The 21234-nt window shown below is 39.7% G+C and overlaps 1 protein-coding gene across 2 annotated transcripts in view; it reads left to right on the forward strand.

Annotated features, from left to right (window-relative positions):
- The window catches only part of LOC130166909 (multiple epidermal growth factor-like domains protein 11), a 131649-nt gene that overhangs the window by 12295 nt on the left and 98120 nt on the right, over positions 1-21234 (forward strand). For both annotated transcript variants that reach the window (XM_056372758.1, XM_056372766.1), the window contains exons 2-4: positions 16006-16113; positions 20059-20189; positions 21115-21216. In XM_056372758.1, the coding sequence (XP_056228733.1) occupies positions 16006-16113; positions 20059-20189; positions 21115-21216 (341 nt within the window). The remainder of the gene's footprint in view (positions 1-16005; positions 16114-20058; positions 20190-21114; positions 21217-21234) is intronic.

Here is a 21234-nt window from a genome sequence, read left to right on the forward strand (position 1 = left end):
ACTCTTTTTAAAATCATTAGATAGTTGGCCAAATCTTTAGTTTGACAATGGCTTCAACAGCCTCAGGCTGTGAGGATAAAATGGATAAACGATAAATTTCTCATAATTCTCACTACAAAAGGATGGTGTCACTAAAACATGAGGCTGAAGTTCTTGTTTAAAACAAACAATGGCCCAGCGTTGTTTTGTTTTTTTCCAATATTACCAAAAATTTAAGACAAGCCCTGCAGTGTCACATTGTTTTTAGACACTTTTGACCATCTGAATACATTGTACTTTGGCAGCAGATTCAGTATATTTGAAATTGAGATAAAATTGAAAAGTCTGCAGCTGCCCTGAAAGAACATTTGGTGGTATAGGCATTATTATGCAGTGAGTGCATTTCCATTAAAGACATCCCACAATCTGGCTGAGCTAAACCCAACTCTTGCCTGTCCGTTACAGAACGTACATGCAAACACGCACACAAAATAACTGAAGCGTTTCTCTTTAACCCCAGCGGCCTCCCTTCATTTCTGTGACGATCAATTATTAGCCAGTTTATCTAAATGACAAGTGGACTGTCCTCTGCGGGGCTGTGTGTGACTTTTTACAAATAGTGCTGATATGTCTTATGTCTGCCAGCTCGCCCAGGGGAGTATCCCCACCAACCCGCAGCCTCCTGGCTTAACTCCTCTTACTGTCTGTCAATAGGCACACAAGAGCAGACCGCCTTCACCTGAGGAAGTGAACTTTATAGCACAGCTCTCGGCGGGTGGTGTGCAGACAGAGCTGCCAGGTGTTATAACCTCAATAATGTGGAAGTTACACGTTTTCACTCAGGTGCAGTGCTTCCACGACTTAAAGCCGCATTCATCAATGTTTTTAGATTGATAATGTATGTGTGTTAAAGGGGTCGCTGATAGTGACAAACCAAACTCTGCAGTTTTAGCCTCTTTCAGCTCATTGTTTTGGTTTAATGGCTGACCATGCTACTGCTCACATCAACCTGTTCTCCCTCTGCAGCCGGCAGAGCTGGAGGAGACCAAACCAGAGACAAAAGCAGAGTGAATATTGGACATCATTTGTCACATCTGTAATACCCTTTTTCGTATAAGTGGGTTTTTAAATGTGGGTAAATCCGCTAATAAAAGCCAATTGACTCTGTTTCCGCTGCGAGTCAAGTCTTTCTGTTCGGACTGAGGACACGCTTAATTGCAAGGAGCAGAGTACAACATAGACGCAGGTTGGGAAAAGTGAGTTTCTAGCCGCCATGCAAACTGGTAAAACGGATCTGTCATGTCTCAAATCTCTGGGTTGTTCCTGTATGTAAGTGCCTGAGCCTCTGTGAGAGATGCTTCGATCAGTGTATGTGTGTTTTAATAACTAATTATGGGGCTGTGTCACTCTTTCATCCCCGTCTTTCTGATTTAACAGCACCACGCTGGACAGGTGACAGGTGTGTTTACAGTGTTTGTACTCTGAAAGACGTAAAAAGCAAGAAAATGGGGCGAAATATAAAGAGTCATTTGACTGGGGTGTGAATGCAGATTGTTCACTTTTCCATTGCCAACAAAAGCCCGATGTTAGCAGGTCTTAGCAGGTTTTTTTACCAGTGGAAAAGGGGCTTGTTATTGATGGATCTAACAACTGTTTGCATTCGCTGTATCAACTTTAGGAGATGATGATATGTTAATGTCGTGTTAATGATGAGCTTGTAGGTCGTTTGTGCAGAAGGTTATTATGACCCATAGTTACATTTTTTTGTGGTTAGAAGAGATCTAGTGACCATAGTTATTATGACAGGAGCAAAGCGAAAAGTGAGGTTATGTAGTATAAAGAGCAATAAAGTCCACATCAGGAGGAGGTTGTGGTGGATGGATGGGTCAATAAAACACAGGAATATGACACAGGAAAGTGGTGTTCAATCCCAGTTGCAAAGCTGTGATTGGTAGAGCGTTAATCCAGTAGGTGGAAACAGTTGTTAATCACAACACCAGACCTGTTTGAATCACTGACAAGATGTGGGCAGCGATTCAGAGGCAACTATAACTTCAGCTATAAGACTCCAGGACATTAAAAGTGTTGTCTGATCTGTGAGGATGTGGTTTTATGTTTGGGGTCATTTTCTTGCAGCAAAATGAATCTCCTCCCAATTGGCAGCCTTGCTGTGGACTGCAGTAGGTTCTCCTCCAGGATTTCTCTGTATTTTACAGCATTAGATGTTACCCTCTTAACCCGGTTACCTCCCCAAGCCTTCCAGGGGTATTTGCAGAGATGCTGCCACCTTCCCCAAAGCTTTATGTTCAAGATTCAATGTGCACCAAACAGCATTAGGTGTGATGTCAGAAAAGCTCAATTATAGAACTTTTTTCCACTTTGTCTCCAACATACCTTCAGGTAAAAACTAGCCCAAATGTAATTTGAGTTTTTGAACGGTGGCTTTCTCCTTTCCATTTTTCCATGAAGGCAAATTTACAGCTTTGACATATTCTTTACATCTTTATGGATGACCTTACTGGACTCTGAAGGATCATTTGTGACCAGGGAACTTTTTTTGTCAAGTGCCAATTCACAACATAATTATCTCAAGGGTCTTTCTAAATAGAGCAGGTCTAGACTTTCTCTTTAGAAAGAGAGAGAGAGAGAGAAAAAGAACAAGAACGTACAATGATAGCAATATTAATAATATTGATAGTAACGGCAGTAACAGCAATAGTAATTTTATGGCAACTATGGTGCTCCTACTGATAAAAATAGTAATGACAGCTAATAAAATTAATAATTATCATTAGTAATTACAGTAAATTTAAGCAGCAAGTGTTAAACAGGATCATGGGGGCAGTAGGTGGTTTGCAGTTGCAGAGCTAGACTCTACAGCTGCAGCTGACTGAGGCCCCCCTGCCGGTGGTAAGATGGCAACAGGTACAAAGCCTAAGTTTGTAAAAGAATAAGAAGCTAACTGAAAGTTAAGGCATAAAAATACATTTTAAGTTCTTTTGTGATGTGTTGTTATTTCTTAACAGGAAATGAACAAACCAGGTCTGAAATCACTTATTGAACAGGTGGTATTCAGTTCACTATGTGACTTCAGAAAACAATTGAATGTGCTAGTGATGATTTAAATGTCACAGTATATGAGGCCTACAATAAAAGACATGTACTGTGTTAGTGCTAAAATGTCATTGAGCAAATGCAGTGCAGAAGCTCAGCTCTGTTCTGCTGCTGCTGATAATCATAGATAAATTACCACACTAACATCTTTTTAAATCAGATTTTCTTCATTTGAGCCAGTGTGTTCACACTCATAAAGTTGGCAAAAATTATTATTTTGTCGCAATGAATTTTGCCTGTGAAGGACGGATTAATTTAAAAGGTTTCGTCCTTTAACAATAAAAGAAGATACCTCAACCTCTAAAACTGAGCTGGTTACAGTTTCACTCTTTCAAAGTTAGAAGAGTCGACTCCTAATGATCCTGTTTGTGTAGTTTGTGACACAACAGACCCGCCCCCTCCAGCTGAGGTAGCACAAGTTTTACCTCTATTATATTATCATAATATAATGACTAATAACTTAATAACTTTTGTCATGATTTGCCGCTATATAAAAAAAAATGTACTTGACTTGAATTATACCATCACAGTGGGGAAAGAAATGTTCTTTTCTGAACACTAGATCAGTGGTTCCCAACCTATGGGCCAGGGCCCACTGGTGGGCTGCACAGGTATTGCAAGTGGGCCGACAAATCATTTGCAAATATTTTTTCTCTGTGATAAGCCAATGATAGGAACTTTTACGTTGTCGTGGGTCGGACCACTTTGCTGTGGGACCACATCATCTACTTGTTTGTTATCTCAGTCTGCGTGCTAAAAGAACACATCCATGGCAACAATTGGAGTATCAAAATGGGTAGCTGGTTAGCAACAGGAAGGATTAAATGGAAAGGGACAGATTGTGACTTGACAAGTGGCCTTGTGAAACCTGAAAAAACAAAAATACTAATCATAAAACCTGTTGTTTTAAAAGTACCAGTCCACTGCAAACAAGCTTTGTTTTTTCATGGTCAAATGCACAGCTGAGGTGTTTGAAGCAGAAACTGACAGGAAATTTGCTGTGTTCAAGAATATAAGGAAAGTCAAAATTTCAAAGCTGCATAATTCTCGACAATTGGTAAATATGACTTATATGAGAATATTTTGTCCTGCAATCCTTAGAAATACTTTCTAAATAGAATAGATTGCTTGCATTTCTCATATTCATGCAGATAGAACAAACATAATAGCTGCTACCGGTGAAATACATAGTTCTTTTTTTCCTTTGTTGTTTTTTTTGTCTGCTTGTTTTTTTGTATATGTCCAACTGCCTGGAATGTTGCATTGAAAATTCACGTCTTCTTTTATTAAAGGCGCCTTTAAACAAATGTTTTCCTGTGCAGTAAAGTCTGCAGCCATGTCAGCATTTTTGTGAGTCTGCACAGAAATGCGTTTAGCAAAATTGCAACAAGCTCTAAATGACAACTTAGCAGGTATAATGTTCACCATGTTCACCATCATGATTTAGCCTGTTACCATGCTGATAGCTGATATGTAGCACTAAACACAAGAACAGCTGAGGATCATGGAAATTTCAGTATTTTTGCAGGCATAAAGTTTTGGTTGTCACACCACCGTCTGAGAGCCATAAAAGTCTGCACAAACGTTTGTGGAAATCCATCTTTTAATGGCAGTAGTTGTTGAGATATTTCAGTACTGGTAAGACCTTCCTTCAGTTGCATTTGTACTGAGAGTGTGAGCTACATAGCTAATAGCAGACACCCCCCTGACCTCTATCAGACTCCTATTATAAACATTTCTGCAGCTGCAGGGATTTCCTGTGAAGTTTTTCTGGTGTTGTTCGCCTCATTTAAAGTAAAATTTTACACTTTTTCTGTTTTATTTGAAGTGTTGATCCATAAGATTGGCTGACTGTTTTCTGAGTGAATCTAAACAGTGCAGATTTCATGTAACAGAGAAACAAAGAACCCAAATCCTGCAAGATTGGATGGTGGGTCCAGGTGGGTGGGGCTTGGGGCGTGGCTGACGAAGGTGACTGCTTTGTTGTGACATCACAAAGTTACAGAAGTCCTGACGGCTCATTTTAACTCTCAGTTTCTGAATACAGGCTGTGTGCATTTCTCTTTGGACTGAGCGCGTTGACCTGCTTTATAGTCATGGATGTCTACCTTTAAGCCTGAACTTTAAATATTTAGTTTTCACAGTCTGTGGTGTTATATTTACATACAAATTGACATACACGCTTTCCAGTGTCATCTCCTTTAACCTTATGGATAAATGTAATTGTTCTTCCTCACAGTGACTGCATATCTTTGAGCATTTCACTTAGTTTTATGCTAAATTTTATTCCCTTGTCTCTTTCACACACATTAGATTTATGTCTTCCTCCTCTCCCATTGCACAGATTGTGACACGATATAAAACACACTTGTTATATGTTGACTCAGCCTGGGGAAAACTCAGTTTGATGCAACATTTCTTCCAGCGAATGCAAATACTGCAGAAGTGTTGTCATGTAAGAGATGCACAGTAATAATCACGTTCATGGTTTTAATATGATTAATTGTGCAGCCCTACATGTGATATTACAGACTAATACAATAGTTGTAGGCTCAGACGGTATCTGTGTTCACATGGAAATATAAGACTGTGCTGAATCTGACCTCTGCTTTAGGTAATCATAGCTCTAGGAAGTTTCAAAAGTTGTATTTTTATTCAAAGTCAAATACTTCCACAACATACTATGCAAGTCTACACAAAATCTATATGGAGAGATACATTCCTGATTGAACCTTTAAAGCCTTCTGCTTAATCAGCACCATACTTAGGCTTCTAATCAATGTAAAGGTGGGTGGAAGGGGGGGGTAGCCTGCCTGACAAATTACACAGAGTGAGTTGTGCCTGGGCTTCAGAAATAACCTCACAGCGGCTCGGTTTCCTGACAGGCTTCACTCATGAATTACGCAGCCAACATCGCGGCTCTCTCGGGAGAAAAGTTCCTGCTGGGGTGTCGAGAGTTTGCGTCAGTTGTTTGTTCTCGCAGACCTTGATAAAAACTCATCGCCTTCACCTCCTCCTCTGTGACTGTACTTTAAGACATAAATGCCTTTCAAGTCTGGGCTGTGTGTTTGGATTTGAATAGCCTGACAAAGAAAGCAGAAGTTGTGGTGTGAATAGTTGAGCGGTTGTGTGGGCTGTCTGGCCTCCTGAGATTTCATTGTTTTGATTAAGTTTTGCGTGACATGGTAACATTTTGTGATTGACAAAGGCAGTGTACAGAAAGCCCCTCGACCATGTCGGCCACTGTCCAGACTGCTCATTGTGGATTAGACCACCACGCCTCATTCAGTCCACTTCAGCATCTTTGGTCCTGAGAGAGGCTCCATAATAGAAAAGCAGAAACTGGGGCACCCATGTTTCAGAAATCCTTTAGTGTGTATGTGTGAGACTCAGGCCACATCAACTATTAATGCTCTGCAGACCGCAACCTCATTCAGACATACGTTCAAAGGGAACGTAACCAGCAGTCATTATACAGCTTGTACTCATTATGCAGTATTGTACATTGATCCTCCTTTCATTTGCAGGATGTGTACTAGTTTGTGTATTAATTAACGCAGCGAGATACTAGGAAAGATTGGAGATTTTTAGTAATGCATCATGCTGAGTGCACTCAATATGTCATCTGCGTAAGCAGGTCAATTATTAAAGGGATTATTTTTCTAATCATAGTGGATAGATTTGTGGTCTAAACTGGAATTAGCAGAGATGTTTGTTGGCAGGAGTTCAGATTTTAGGTTAAGTGTTAAGCAGAATTGATTTACTAGAAGGAAACTTAATTTTTGGCAGGATTACAGTTGGCAAAAGGATCACAGAGTGGGCAAATACACTCACTGGCCACTTTATTAGGTACACCCAGTGTTTCTTGTTAAGGCTGTTGTGGGAGGTGGTTGTGAACATTTCAGTATAATGCAGCTCTGTACAACCCCACCCCCCACTTAATAGACATAAGGTAGAATTACCACCTTCCTCACAGTGACACAGTGAGTTGGGGAAAATATAATTCACAGCAGAGTTGTTGTAGTGGATTACATTAAATCATACAGGTGTACCTAATAAAGTGGGCAGTGAGTGTGAGCAGGCTGGTATGCAAGTTAAAGGATGTTCAGATCAGTTCCAGGCGTGCAGGCAGGAGCAGAAGCTTAAACACTACAACAACAATACAACAAGCAGCAACTGAGCCAGGTGATGGCGTAAGGCATGACCGAGTCTGAAGTATCAGCTGATTGTTGGTAAAAGCACAAAAACAGGAGAAAGCAGGTGAGTAGGAGAAACTAGAGGCAGAGGAGGCTAAAGCAGCCGTCACCATCACACCAGTGTTTAGGCTTCCCATAGAAACCACAGATGTGGAGCACTTGTCATGGGTATGTATGAACGCTGTTGAGCCTTTGTTGCTCATTATATTACTGCGAGAGGCCCACAGTGGGTTAATTATACGCAGAAAAAGGTGCGAATAAATGACCTATAAATATTCAGTTGGTGCTAAAACAACCTCTCTACCACTCACAACCACCTCCTGATGTCCAACCTTAACATACTTTATATCAGTTTTTAAAATTATAAAGCATTTAGACACACATACTTCTGCACAGAGAATTCAATGAGTAACTTAAATCATGGGTTCACAATTGTTCAAGACTCTAAAAACAATAGGCAGGTTTCCATGTGAACACTGAATAAGGTTTTGTTTGCTGTAATCATTCTCCCTGTTCATACTGGACATTAAAGGAGCTATTTGCAAGTTTTGCTATTGCTACTAATTCAAAATTATGTGTTAAAACGAGCTGTCAGAACTTCCTTAACTTTGTGATGTCACAACAAAACAGTCACCTCCCTCACCTATGCCCCAAGCATGGCCTGCCTGGACCCACCACCCTCCCTTGGAGGTTTTGGTTTTGATTTGTTAAGCTGAAATGTGCTATATTTTTATTCAATCACTCAGAAAACAGTCAGCCAATTAGTCAGCTAATAAGAGCCAATTAGGAAAGCCTCTCTTTTCTGATTGGCTCACTGACCTGTTCAGCTCCAGAGCAAGAGAGGAGATGAAAAAGTACATTGAGATGATTTTTGGTTCTTAAAACCACAAATACATTATATCCCCATATGGATCAACACTTCAAATAAAACACAGGAAAAGTGTAAACTATGGCACCTTTCCCACCCGTCATGATGAACTTTGAATGTAAGTGATGGGGACAAAATCCACAGTCCTCACTTTGTGCAAAAAAATAAAATTTATCTGGGGCTAATGTCTGACACAGTCAAATCAAGTAGATATTTTTCAAATGAAATCCCCTCTTTGTTTTTCCATAGACAGTTTCGCCTTTGAGCTTCAGCGGGAAGATAATAACAAAAAAACTTAAAAGAAACGTATCCTTTACATCCTTTAACACAAATCTATGGTATAACAGTAATATTCACAAAAAGCTCAAGTTAAAACATCTAAACATGCATTTCTCGTGTCTGATATTGGATTCAACACAATGACACTCTTCATCTCTCCCACATGAATCATCACACAGCGCATGAAGAACCTGAAGGACAGCGGGAGAAAAGTTTCGATTTCGAGTAATACTTGTTTGAGGAGTGCAGCGAGGTGACTTTGTTTTTGTTTGGTAGCGATTTAGTTTGAATGGGACCGTCTGAGAATTGGTGAATCGTGAACACAATCAAGGGCACGTAGGCTTATGAGCAGAACATAATTCAAAACACCATTGGGTGCTCCATCCCTCCTTATTAAGAATCACAGAAGGAACATAAAACCTGAAAGAAGGAGGCCCATTTACCCTGAACTGCTCCTATTTTTCAGATGGATCATGACATGATTGGTGATTCACATGGTGAAATCTTGTTTGGTATAGCTATTAGTTGTTGACAACAGTTTATGTGAAGAAGAGTGTGAAAAATGACATTGTAGCTGCTCAGGCGAGTCTTGTTCAGCAGCAGCGGCAGAGTTTCTAAACCCTTTCAGCTGGAGGACGTTTCCCTCAGTGTACAGTGTACATTTAAGTAGCTGCACTTGCAGAATTTCCTGAATGTCAAGGGACAAGTTACCTCACTAATGCAGCAGTAGGGGTCTTCACTTTGAGATCACATTTTACAGTAATGTAAAAGATTGTGCTGTTTTGTACCGTAACATGTTTACATGGATGTTGGGTGCTTTTCACTCGCCCACTATCCCCATCCGGCCCGTCTCTCCTGCAAGGCAGAAATGCTTTCTCAGCTCCCTCTTGCACACTGTGTTCCTCCTAAAATGCTATTACTTCATTGTCCTTGATATCAGGAGGGAGCTGCAAAACAAGAAAGGCTCTGGTTTCTTCCTGGGGCTAATTGTACATTAAGTTCAAGTTAAATGGCCCCAGAAGCTAAAGACATTACAGACTAGGAGGGGTTATAGGAGGCAGGGTGGACTGCATTCTGCCTCTACAAAGACTTTAATGTTACATCTTGAAATATAGATTTTTTTTTTCTCAACACTGAATCTCAAGCTTGAGTCTGTCTCCTGTGATAAAGCTTTAAGAAAGCAACCCAGTCAGTTTTCTGATTCCACACAAAAGTTGCAAACAGAACTTTCTCTGCGGACTGTTGGTGTTAAGAAGTGAAGGTTATCTATACAGAGATATCAACAACAACTGTGTTTCCACTGGTGGTTGCCCGGGTTATTGTAGATGTACTGTAAAAGTGATGCAATGTTGTGATTTTGTGATGTCTACGATCACCGTGCAGGACAATTTAATTTCATCATGTGGCTGCTCCAGTGTAGAGTCTTATATTACTGCACTCACAGACCAAAACGCCAAAGAAATCCACCAAATTGCACATTCAACAATATCCTACATGACATATTTATTTGATGAGGACATCCATACCTGCTATAGAATATTATGACCTCTTAGTGTCCGCTCTTCTCAGGTGACAATCATCAGCACCTTTGTCACAGGGGTACCATGTACAGTAAGCAAAGGGGCGGACTCGGCAGCACAGCAAAAAAATAATAATAATGAAAATTTAAAATTTCAATATTATGAAAAGTATTGAATGTGGCGGGAAATGTTGTGATATTCAATATTATTAATATTCAGTATTATCAAATATCGGCCCAAGCTTAACACACATTGTAGTTTATTTTGACTAAATCCTGCACGCACTACAATGACCTGCTGTTTTATGAAATTACTCAGCCTTTTTTTGAACTCATTGTTTGTGTAATGCTGTATTTCACTACTGGTTCACTTTCTCTAATACTCTGAAAACTGTGGTACAAACTACCCAGCATGCACTTTATGCTTGTGAGAGCCAGCATCAGTTGACATTAACAAACTTTATTTTACATTATGTTTTTTAAATCTATGTTCTGTCTATGTCCAGAAACCTGCAATATAAATACAATGTATTTTTATCACTATTGAAGATGGTGATCACATGTTCATTTGCTGAAAACTTGAAATAATTGGTTCGACAGGCAAGTGATCTGTCATTTGATAAAATTCGTGGAGTGTGACGATGGTGGTGAGTGCCTTCCATTTGACATCTTGTCCATTTGAACCCTGCTTCCTCATTATTATTAGGAGGCCACTCGTGTGACCTTTGGTGCTACATAATATTAATATTAGTGAATGAAGGCATTGCAAATTATCATTGAGACACCCTGTTGGTCTTTTCATGGGATTTGTTAACAGTTAAAAATATAGAGGATGACCAGATTTGTTCTTTAAATCACTAAGCTCATTATAGCTTCAGCAGGAGCATCCATTGTTATTCTTATTAGTTCTCCCTTTGTAGTCTTCCTGTCCAGCAGAGACAGTTCTGCACTGTTGTTGAGTCTGTTTTGCAAGTTTAATAAGAAGCTAATATTTGAAAACCATCTGCAGTGAAATGTGAAAACCTCTTAATCAACAAAAGTAGCAAATCTTAAAGCTAGAAGGGACTACAGCGATCGATTTATAGACCGGGCTCCATGACCATCAATACCATCCCTCCATCCTCAACTCCCCTTTGCCCATAGGTAACCATTGATCACAGCGAGATGAAGGGTGAATGGGCGGATTAGGGTGATTTCACAGATTGGTGCAATGCCAATTGACCGTAGCTCTTAAAGACACAGAGGCAGCTTCACGTGGGTCACTGAGGTTATCGTCCACTAACTCCACCTTTATAATATATACAACAGCTGCTCATGTACGGAGGCTTATCTATGCTGTGAGGATTTGTTTTTTTTGTTTTTTTTTAAACCTTGCACTTGAGTGGTGGTGAGTCGGCCCGTGTACATCTGAAGTGAAGCCTTAACAGCGTTGATTTGTAAATTTGCTCTAATATTAAAATTACTCTATTATCTACAAACAAATAATCTCCCCTTGCTACAAGTCATCGGGTTGGGAGATGCTAGCGTTGGCTGCTGGAAAAAATAAATTGGTTCGACTGCACTGAGGATTTATTCAATATGTTTGAAGATAGCAGGATCCTATACCCCCAAAGATCTGAGGTTGTGTAAGATTTCTATGAACTAATTCATTAATTCTGTTATGTTGCTATAGCATACATTTAACATGTATTTCGTTGCATTTGAGTGTGTGTGACGGGAGTAACTTCGCACTGCTTTGGCTTCATTTTTGAGTTTAGATTACCAAAGAGCCCTCGGAGACCACTGAGAAGATCGACTAGTCTCTTTCTACTGTCAGCAAGCTGTAACTCTCCATCACGAGGATGAGCTGAGTATTGGCCACAGGGGAGCAAACCGGTCAATGAGGCTTTGAGTCACAAATTAAAGGTCTGTATGGTTGCAGATAGCTTTACTAGTCTTTGGTAGCTTGAAAGCCAGAAAGCCTGTGGACACATTTTGTACCGCGGTTGTGGGTGTGAATCAACAAGTTGTTGGTGGCTCATGTGTGGGAAAACCTTGGATCAGCATCGTTAATTAAACTGTGGGGGATGATGACCTTTGCCGAGGGTTCATTACAGGATAGATGGGATAGATATCTCCATTGAACTCCATTGAGTTAGATTGAAACATAAATGAAGTAGGCCATTGTGAATGACAGAGCTGCAGTCTCGCAGCGAAACACAGACCACAGATATTTAAGCCTTATAAAGCTTATAAAGCCTCATCTTGAAGGAGCTTTTGCTGTTTAGAGAAAAAAACTCTCACCCCCACAGGGTGAGTGCAGTGTTCAAAATACTCAAAAGACCAGTGAATGTCCACACCAAAGAATTTAGTTCAAATTGTTTAGTGAATCTTTTCAGCAAGCAATGAACAATTACAGAATTCTGGATCAGATGTGCCTTTTCCTAACCAATAACAAGTGTTGGTCAGTCCACAGTCTGACAACCTAACTTTCCCTGATCCAGTGTATTTATACAAGTACAAACAAAGAAATGTGCATGGGCGTTTTGTCGTCTTCTGATTGGCTCTGCTGACTTCCTCCTTCCCATCTGACTCCGACCTCAAATGTCACCTAAAGCTCAGCACGCTCAAAGGAAGACAGTTAATGCATACATATAAATTACCACTAATCTACCTCTGTTACCTCCGGCTGCCCCCCTACACATGGCCATAGGGTGATCTTTATCAGTGGTTGTAAATAGTTTCCCTGAGGCAGATGTTTAAATGACCACTCACCCTTAGCACCTAAATATCCACTAGTATAAATCATTAAACAGTTTTAACTTTAATAGTTTAAAATACTACAACAATCTGCTAATGGAAAAAAAGACATTTGTCCTCACATACAATTCTGAATCAAAAACTGTTGCATAAATGAATCCTATATGGAAGCCCTGAGAGGCAAGTAAGAAAAAAAGTCTGGTGATCTAGTTTCTAAGTCTGATCTCAGTTGTTTTTTCTCCCGTGTTTATGACTGAAGAGCAAGTGGAAAAAATGTTTTGTCAGGATAATGGATAATTTTCTAATACTAATTTCAGCTACAAGAGGCCGAATGCACCACTGTGATAGTAAGCCTATGTAGAAACAGTTGAAACTGATAACCAATTCCTGATCCACTGTAACATCTGGAATTTATTTCCAGCCTGAGTAAACTTTACATTGGAGTAGAAGTTTGTGTTTTGATGATGGAGCCACATCAAGAATAGTTGCCCGCAATCATTAGGCTTCTGTCCCTGTTTCATGTGCATGAATGGAAACACTAGAAATTAACCAAAGCCTTATGATCAAATCCTTAAGTTAAGGTGTCATAGTGATCTATACTGTTTACTGTGATCACTTTTGAATAAAGGCAAAAATGCCTCCAAAAAACTTGAAGTCCTAAAGTTTTTTTTTTACTAGCTGTGGTTTAAAACTATTGCTTCATCTGAAATCACATCCTGTTAATTATATAGTTCCCTACATTTACACTCTGCCATTTCTATGAACGCCCATGTCCTGAAATTTATGGGCTATATATAGTGCCCTGAAATTACCACTCAGGAACAAAAACAACCCCACAATGTGACATGATGCATTTTATTGATGTGAAAATGACTGTTTTCAGAGTGTACACCTGTCAGTAATACAGAGTGTCTGTTACTGAATAGGGGGAAGAGAATGAATAAGAAAGGAAATAACTGTGGACAGGATTTATGATAAAGGCATCTTTTTCTTGTTTGTTTTCTGACAGCAGAACATCACGGTGTCTCTGCCACCCACCATTACAGACAAAAACACTCCGGGGTATGTAACACCAGAGGAACACAAATAATTCATAAAAGACCCATAAATGCCTTATTAGAAGGAAGGAGCAATTAAATGCCATGATAAAGTTTACAGAGGCGTTATAGAGCCCACTTCAGATTATTTGCACACTGGCAGTTAATGGAAAAGCAAACTGATTTGCACTTTCTTTTGCCAGCGTTTTGCAAATTTGGTTGAAAACATAACAGTATTGTATATAGTGAATGTCCATTAACATCAGTGGCCAGTTAAAAAGCTAGATTCAAGACTGAAACTTTGCGTGCGCATTCTTTTCATCAGGATTATAAATCTTTGCGTACACATGGTTCCACTTTATAAATCTCACTCATTGAGAAATTGGGCGCATGTGCACGGGCCTCATTTCCACTCCCACGATTAGAATGAAGACACTCCCTTAATCAATCAGTTTGCATTAAAAGAAAAACCCCCACTGTCTCAGCCACAAGTTATCAGGCACAGAAAAAATGTTATTTCACCGATTGTGAAACTGAGGCTCTCACAAATGGCAGACAGAAACGTGCATCAGTTTACTTTAGTACAATCACAACAAATGTAAAGTCCTGATTTACTCAACCTAATTTATTGGGACAAGAGAGTCTTAATTAGGCTACCAGACGGGCGTCTACAACTGTGATTTGTAAATATTAAAATAGTAATGAAACCCTTTACAGAAAGCTTCACAATAAATAATAAAGATATGAGGCGACAATAGAAAAAACACATTGAGCATATAAGCACAATTATTTCTGTTTTTGAATTGTGAAATTGTTATTTCTGTGTAAACGGCAAAACTTATAACGATGATATTGAATGCAAACTCTGTGAAGTTGCTTATTTTATGTTAAATTACATGTCTTGGCTTATTCTGTATTTTCACTTCAGTGTAACTTGGATCGCTTTGGAAAGTCGTGTGTACACATGGTCGAGAGAATGCCAGGTGTGCACATCCTGTGAGTGTGGTTACTGGCGTACGCATGGTTTTTGTGTGTACGCATCATTTATGATCTTAAGAGTGTGTTGGAGATAATTCCATATGTGTGGTGCACAAAAACTAAAAGCAGATTCACCAAGTTCAGAGTAAACCTGCAGGACTTGTGTTAGTAGAGCGAGTTTGGTGTTCCAGTCCAGCATAGATGTTATATCGGGTGGCGGATATCCAATAAGAGCTTTATGAAAAGGTACAAGTGTTTATCACACCTCTGCGCCAGAGTTTGTTAATGGATTACTGGATTCCTCTTGTGAAAAGAAGTTCTCCCAGAAAAAAGATATTCAGGGTGGTAATGTTTTGTCAGTAGTATTTGTGCAACGTACTGATTTTGGGGAAAGACAAAAAAGTGCTAGCAGAAATGTAATCCTCTGTGAAAAAGCAGTGAGTTGTATACAATCTGAAACCACTGGTCTGACTGTTTCCTGACGGTTCATTTTAATACAGTTATTCTAGCTACGGAGTACGTCTGTTTTCCCCACCAGTGCTCTATAATACATCATATCCCCTTCCCCTATAAACTCGTAATACGAGTGTCTGTGCCACATCTTGGCAGCTCTGTCTAAGCTCACTGTCTGACAGCTCCGCACTGCAAAACTCTGATGGTGAGACATTCATCAAGGCCGGAGAAATATTGTTTGACTAACAATAACAGTGTTTTTATTGATTTGCTGTCGCTGTGAGTTGCTGCTTATGAGAAACAGCAGACACTGAACACAGAGCCTACACATGCATACAAACGGACATGCACATCCACATACTGTACACACACATTATTACAAAAAGCTTTGTAGTCCTGTGGTCTTTTTTTTTTTTCCTTCTCATGAACCGCAGTGATAAAATATGGCAGAGCTCAGGTAAAACCTCTGCTGACTGAACGTTTGATGGCTCTGAATTATCTCTCGGTTTAATCCTAAGGAATATCAGATGGAAGCTTCCACCTGTTTGTGCTGAAATTGAAATAATTTGAGGAAGTGAATTCTCTGCAGTTTTGCTGTCCTCGGGTGCATCTAACTAGAAGGTGATGATTAAGACGTTGGAGAAAATCAACATATGTGGGATGAAAAATGGGAGCAGTGCCAACAAAACAAAACAAAACAAAACAAGGATGTACTACTTTTTTTATTTCTTGTGGTTATTTTGTGCTCTGGGCTGGGCAGTGAAAATCCTGCTTCTCAGTGTTGCTAGCTGTTTACTTGAGAGATAAATAAGTTTGCTTGTCCTCTCTTGTCTTGAAACACAGGTATCCCAAGGTCCTGTCCCACCTTCGTCCTTCACTGGGCGGCTTTTTCTTGTGATACAGTTCAGTGACAGAGCAGATTACGATTCATCAGGCTTGTTTTTCCTCAAGGTAAGCTGCTGCATTTTGTGTCTCTGGGTAATATTTTTGATTCCTTGTGTAAACCGAATATAGACATATTTCTCTAACTGTAGCTCTTCTAGGCTTAAAGAAACTTTAAATATGGAAAACCTCCCGTTATCATGACTTGGGAGTGAGTCCAAGATGGCTACCCCCCACTACTGTTATCATCACAACATTTAAAGAGCCTAAATTAGCCTCTTTAGTCATGTTTTAATTTGTTGTTAATAGCTGCTTTCAAATGAGCTGAATCTATTGTTTGACCGTTAATATTAGATTTGATTCAGATGTAACTGCAAACAGTGATGGACCTGCAGCCATGTTGACACTTTCTGATCTCTTTGATTGAGGCTGATGTGAACAATTTTTTCCGACTAGGCATCTCAGAATTACAGCCTCAACTGAGTGAAGTGAACATGGCATTAGCTTCAAATGGAAACTGATCAAAATACAAAATATAACATAATGAATAATGTAATATATATATAAATATAATATAATACCAAAATACATAAATGTCCTGCTCTAGATTCACGTTCAAGTTAAAACGGTTGCAGACTAATCACTGCCTCAAGTGGATAGAGACTGAATCATTGCGCTTCACACAGCTCTTCACTGAAACAAGGTTTTATCAATTTGAAATAGGAAAATATTTTCTAGTTCATTATGAAGCTGTGTATATGGGTTATATGGGCTGGATTGAAGTGGCATTCTCCATGTTTCTCTTGCCAAAGGCTAACACTGTGGTATGAAATGGAAATGGTCGACTGATCTATGTCATGATGACTCCAGGGAAGAGGTGACTGTAAATATTTGCTAAACTCTGACCAAAGGTTGGATGTCATCCTTGTGGACATTCATTTTATTACTCTGGAATTCGTTTTGGGATAGTAGAAACGCCCCCTGATACAAATCAGTCTGGGAAGTCTTGTGCTCTGTATACGGTAATTCTGCCTCATTGTCCCACCCACACAAACTTCTCTGCCATTGTGACTCATGATCAACTGTTTTCTGTTTTTATTTGTGTATCTTTAATGGTTTTTCTTCTGCGCTATAATACTTGCTTTCATGTAAATGCAAGAAGCATTTCTCGTGTAGGGAAATTGTCCAGTTTCATTTTGAGACTCCATTTTCTCTACTTCTGGAAAAATTAAATAAATAAATTGATTAAATGTCATCATAAAGGAAAAATATTACATTGACAATTAGCTTTTATTCTTGACCAACCTTGACCCACCACACATACTCATACACATCTGTCTGTCATGGCTTGACTATGCAATTATCGTCATTATTGCACTTTTGTCAGTGGCGCAGTTGTTCATGTCAGACTCATCATCGCCGTTGATTCATTTTGTGGAGGCTGATTTGCTGCTTCACCTGAATTATAAGTGTCTGCAGGCTGTCTCCACAAAGCAGACACCTGTAAGAAAAACAACACCCAAAAAAAAAAAAAAAGCCCTGTAGCATGTCTCAGTGTCTCCTCATAGCGCCGCTCATATTACACCTAATGACAACACGCCACCAGTGGTCCACAAATGAACATCATCATGTCATTCCTTTACGGGACAACGTGTGGGCAGGAGAGTTTGCCTCGTACCTCCTCTGTCACTCAGGGTTTATTCATCATCACCATGATTTTCCAGAGTTGTCATTGTATGTGTGTGTCTGTGTATTTGTCTTTGTGTGTGTTTGTGCGCGCGTGCTGCTGAACAGCATGACGAATAGGTCCTCTGTCGAGTCTTATGTCACTGTCAGGACCCACAGCCGCCGTCAACAACACACCCAGGAAACATTCGTCGTGCAAACATTTCGAAGATACAGGCACCTCAGAGGAGACATTTGTCTTTTCTGGCTGTTTTTCAGAATGACATGAAAAAAAACAGTCTTTGGTAATAATTTTGTCAGAAATTTCCATTCCCATTGCCTTAAATCTTCCCCTTGCCTCGAGGCCCAGGAGGTGGGGATGAATGCAACAATAACAGCACCTACAGGTTACCTTAAACATTTCTTCTGCTGAGATTTAGCAGTTTTGCCCAAATGAGAAAAAAAAATTGACAGTTTAAGTTTCGACTGATGTTTCCCTGCGGCTGCCTTTATTGTTGCAGCTAATGTTTATGTAAAGCAGTCAGTGATTTTTGTGGAAACAAGATTGGTTGTGTCAGGTACACAACCCCACATTGAGTTGTTGCTTGCATTGCTGCGTTTCCTGATTGGCACTCTCAGCGGTACACGCATGCCCTGCTATTTTATTTTTTGCATTAAGTACAGCTGATTTCACCTTTTCAGCACTGTTTTCTCCTGACGTGCATCCAGCCTCCCCTCCCTGTGCTCTGTGGAAAATAACAGTGGATCACCCGAAGCAGAGGTTTCACTGCCTTGTGAATCAGGTGTTCACATTTGGAGAAATCTCCATAATTACACCCTGGTTGCATTGCTTTCCCTCTTGCTTTTTTGTATGATGACATTGCACACTGACAGCGACACAGCCGGTTGATGTTTTTTTTTTTTAAATTGCCACTTGTACCAGTTTTATTTCATTAGTCTCACTGATTAATTTTTATCAATGTTCTGCTCTGTGTCACTCTTGTGAATTACAGTAATTAATTTTTTTTCCTCTGCAGTGCAGCGCTGCATGCTAACCCTTTTTTTTTTGTTAGGAAAGAAAGTGGCAGCAGAGAAGTGGACATTTTCTCTTATGCATTTTTTTAGTTTGCATGCAAGCTTTGGATTTGTAAAAGAATGACTGACAGATTTTGCAAAATTTTTCTGTCAGTTTCACCTTTATTGTGAAGGAGGCCGAGTCTCAGGTTTGACCGAAGCAGAGCGGAGATTAGCTTCACCTGTTTCCAAGAAAAAAGTCTGAAAAGGTCAAAACTACAGCAACATTTGTAGAGGAAGGAACAACTCTGTTGCAAGACCAACTCCTTTTAGCCTCAGGTTCAACAGATGGATGAAATATCAGATTTAATTGGATGGCAGTTGTGTGATAAAATGGGATTTAATTAAGTGAGATACTGAGAAATGTGACAATAATTTGTTTATTCTGCAGTATTGAACAATAAAATGAGGAATTGTTGCTGTTGAATAGTATAAGAGATGTGTGTATATACAGTGGTTTCCAAAAGTCTGAGAGCACCAGAAAGTGTCAATATAGATCTGATATCACCTCCATCCTCTCCGAACTTAAGAGCCGGGTCCCGCCAAAGGCTCAAAAGATAAATCTGAGGGTAGTGAGACGATTAACGGCACATTAAAAACAAATTTATAATTTTTTTCTCTAATCTTTGCTTTTCAGTAAAATATTGAATAATTTCACCTCTTTCGCCTCAAACAGTAATTGAAATGAAACCATTTGAGAAGTTTAGAGGGGGGAACTTTCTTCTTGAATCTCATAGACACCTGAAACATGACAAGGGAGACTATTTGTTAAATTCCATTTATTACATAATGGCGATGAACGCCGACTGAAGGGCTCCCCTGGCAATGCTTTTGCCTCGGACCCCAACGGACTCTAGCATCACCACTGGCTGGGCGTATACTGGGCCAGGATAAAACAAGCACGTGGCCCAAGTTGCCACAGTAAAAGTACTTTCTCCTACTGCCTTATAGTGTCAGGTGCAGTTATAGCTGCTGTCAGGTGCTGGATTGAAGCACAGCATTAACATACTGTTGAGTTTTTTTTTTTTTTCTTTTTTGAGAATCATACTCAAAAGTTTTCCTCGCATGTTTTTCTTCTCGTTATTTTTGGAGATAAACGGCTGCCTGTTTTTTAATCCTTGATGCCAGTGTTATGTTATGTTCTCCTCCTCCATCTGTGTTTTTTTATTTTATTTCAGGGTGCTAGTAATCTTTCCTCTCTGATTTGCGAACATATCACCAAAGCCTTTTAAAGGTCAAATCTTGTTCCTCACGGTCTCTCTCTTCTTCCCCAAGGACACAGGGTGGACGATGGGGGCCGGAGGGGTTTCCCCCCAAGCCCTGCTGTGGCTCATCCTCTTTGGCTTGATCTCTCTGGTGTTTCCCCTCAACCCGGATGACCCCAACGTGTGCAGCCACTGGGAGAGGTCAGATTCCCCAAATTCAATCAATCTCTTCTCCAGTTTTCACAGTGAAATAACACATCTGAAAACTGTGTAGTGAACTAATGTGCTGCCCGCCACAAATCAAGACTGAGGGGTTGCCAATAATCAAAAGCAGAAAGGAGAAGGTTTACTCCTGGGGACACACTGAGGCTGTAAATTCAGACCAATGCTAATGTGACTGCTTGAGTGGTCTCACCACTCAGCGCTCTGTTGAGTAAAAGCACACTGTCATTTCTTATGAGAGCAGCTCAAGTGCAGGTGCTGTGATCGATAATCTCTCAGTTTAATCAGCGGGAATTGTGGAAATGGATTTTTATCTTTGATGACCATTACAGTTTCCACTTCTTGCCTAAGGTTAGAGTCAGTTCAGTGACCTTATTCAAGTTCTCAGCATCAGGTGGTTATTGTTAGGCGAAAATAAATCAGCACAGAGAGGTAGAAATCAGAAGTTGTTGTTGTTGTTGTTTCAGAATTTTTGATAATCCTGAAAATTTGTGGTTTGTAGGAAAATAAAAGTCCTCTGAAAGAATCGATCGAAAACCTTTTTCCATATTTAAAAAATGGCTCCACAAGGACATGTTTTGCCCTCAGATCGATACTTCACATCCTGATGATTTGTTTTTGAAAGTAAATGTTATTGACTTGATCATCATCTTAAAGATTTTCCTCTGTGATTTTGAGCTTTTAGAAATATTCTGTCCTACTCCAACACAGCATGTCATTTAGAGTTTTCAGTTTTCTCCAAACCTTTGAGAGTAATTGGAAGAATCTTTGTATTTCATGTTGTAGTGTTGAGACTGATTTTTTCATAATTTAAGATTATAAATTGAACTATGAATCTATTCTTATTAGATGTTTCTAGGCTTCCTGTTAAGTTGTGGTTGTTTTTTTTTTTTTCTCTCTGTAGCTATGCAGTGACTGTGCAGGAGTCTTACGCTCATCCATTTGACCAGGTCTATTACACCCGCTGCACCGACATCCTCAACTGGTTCAAATGCACCAGACACAGGTAAGGACACAGGCAGCA

This window comes from Seriola aureovittata, chromosome 1 (assembly GCF_021018895.1).
Source record: "Seriola aureovittata isolate HTS-2021-v1 ecotype China chromosome 1, ASM2101889v1, whole genome shotgun sequence".
Classification (NCBI taxonomy): domain Eukaryota; kingdom Metazoa; phylum Chordata; class Actinopteri; order Carangiformes; family Carangidae; genus Seriola; species Seriola aureovittata.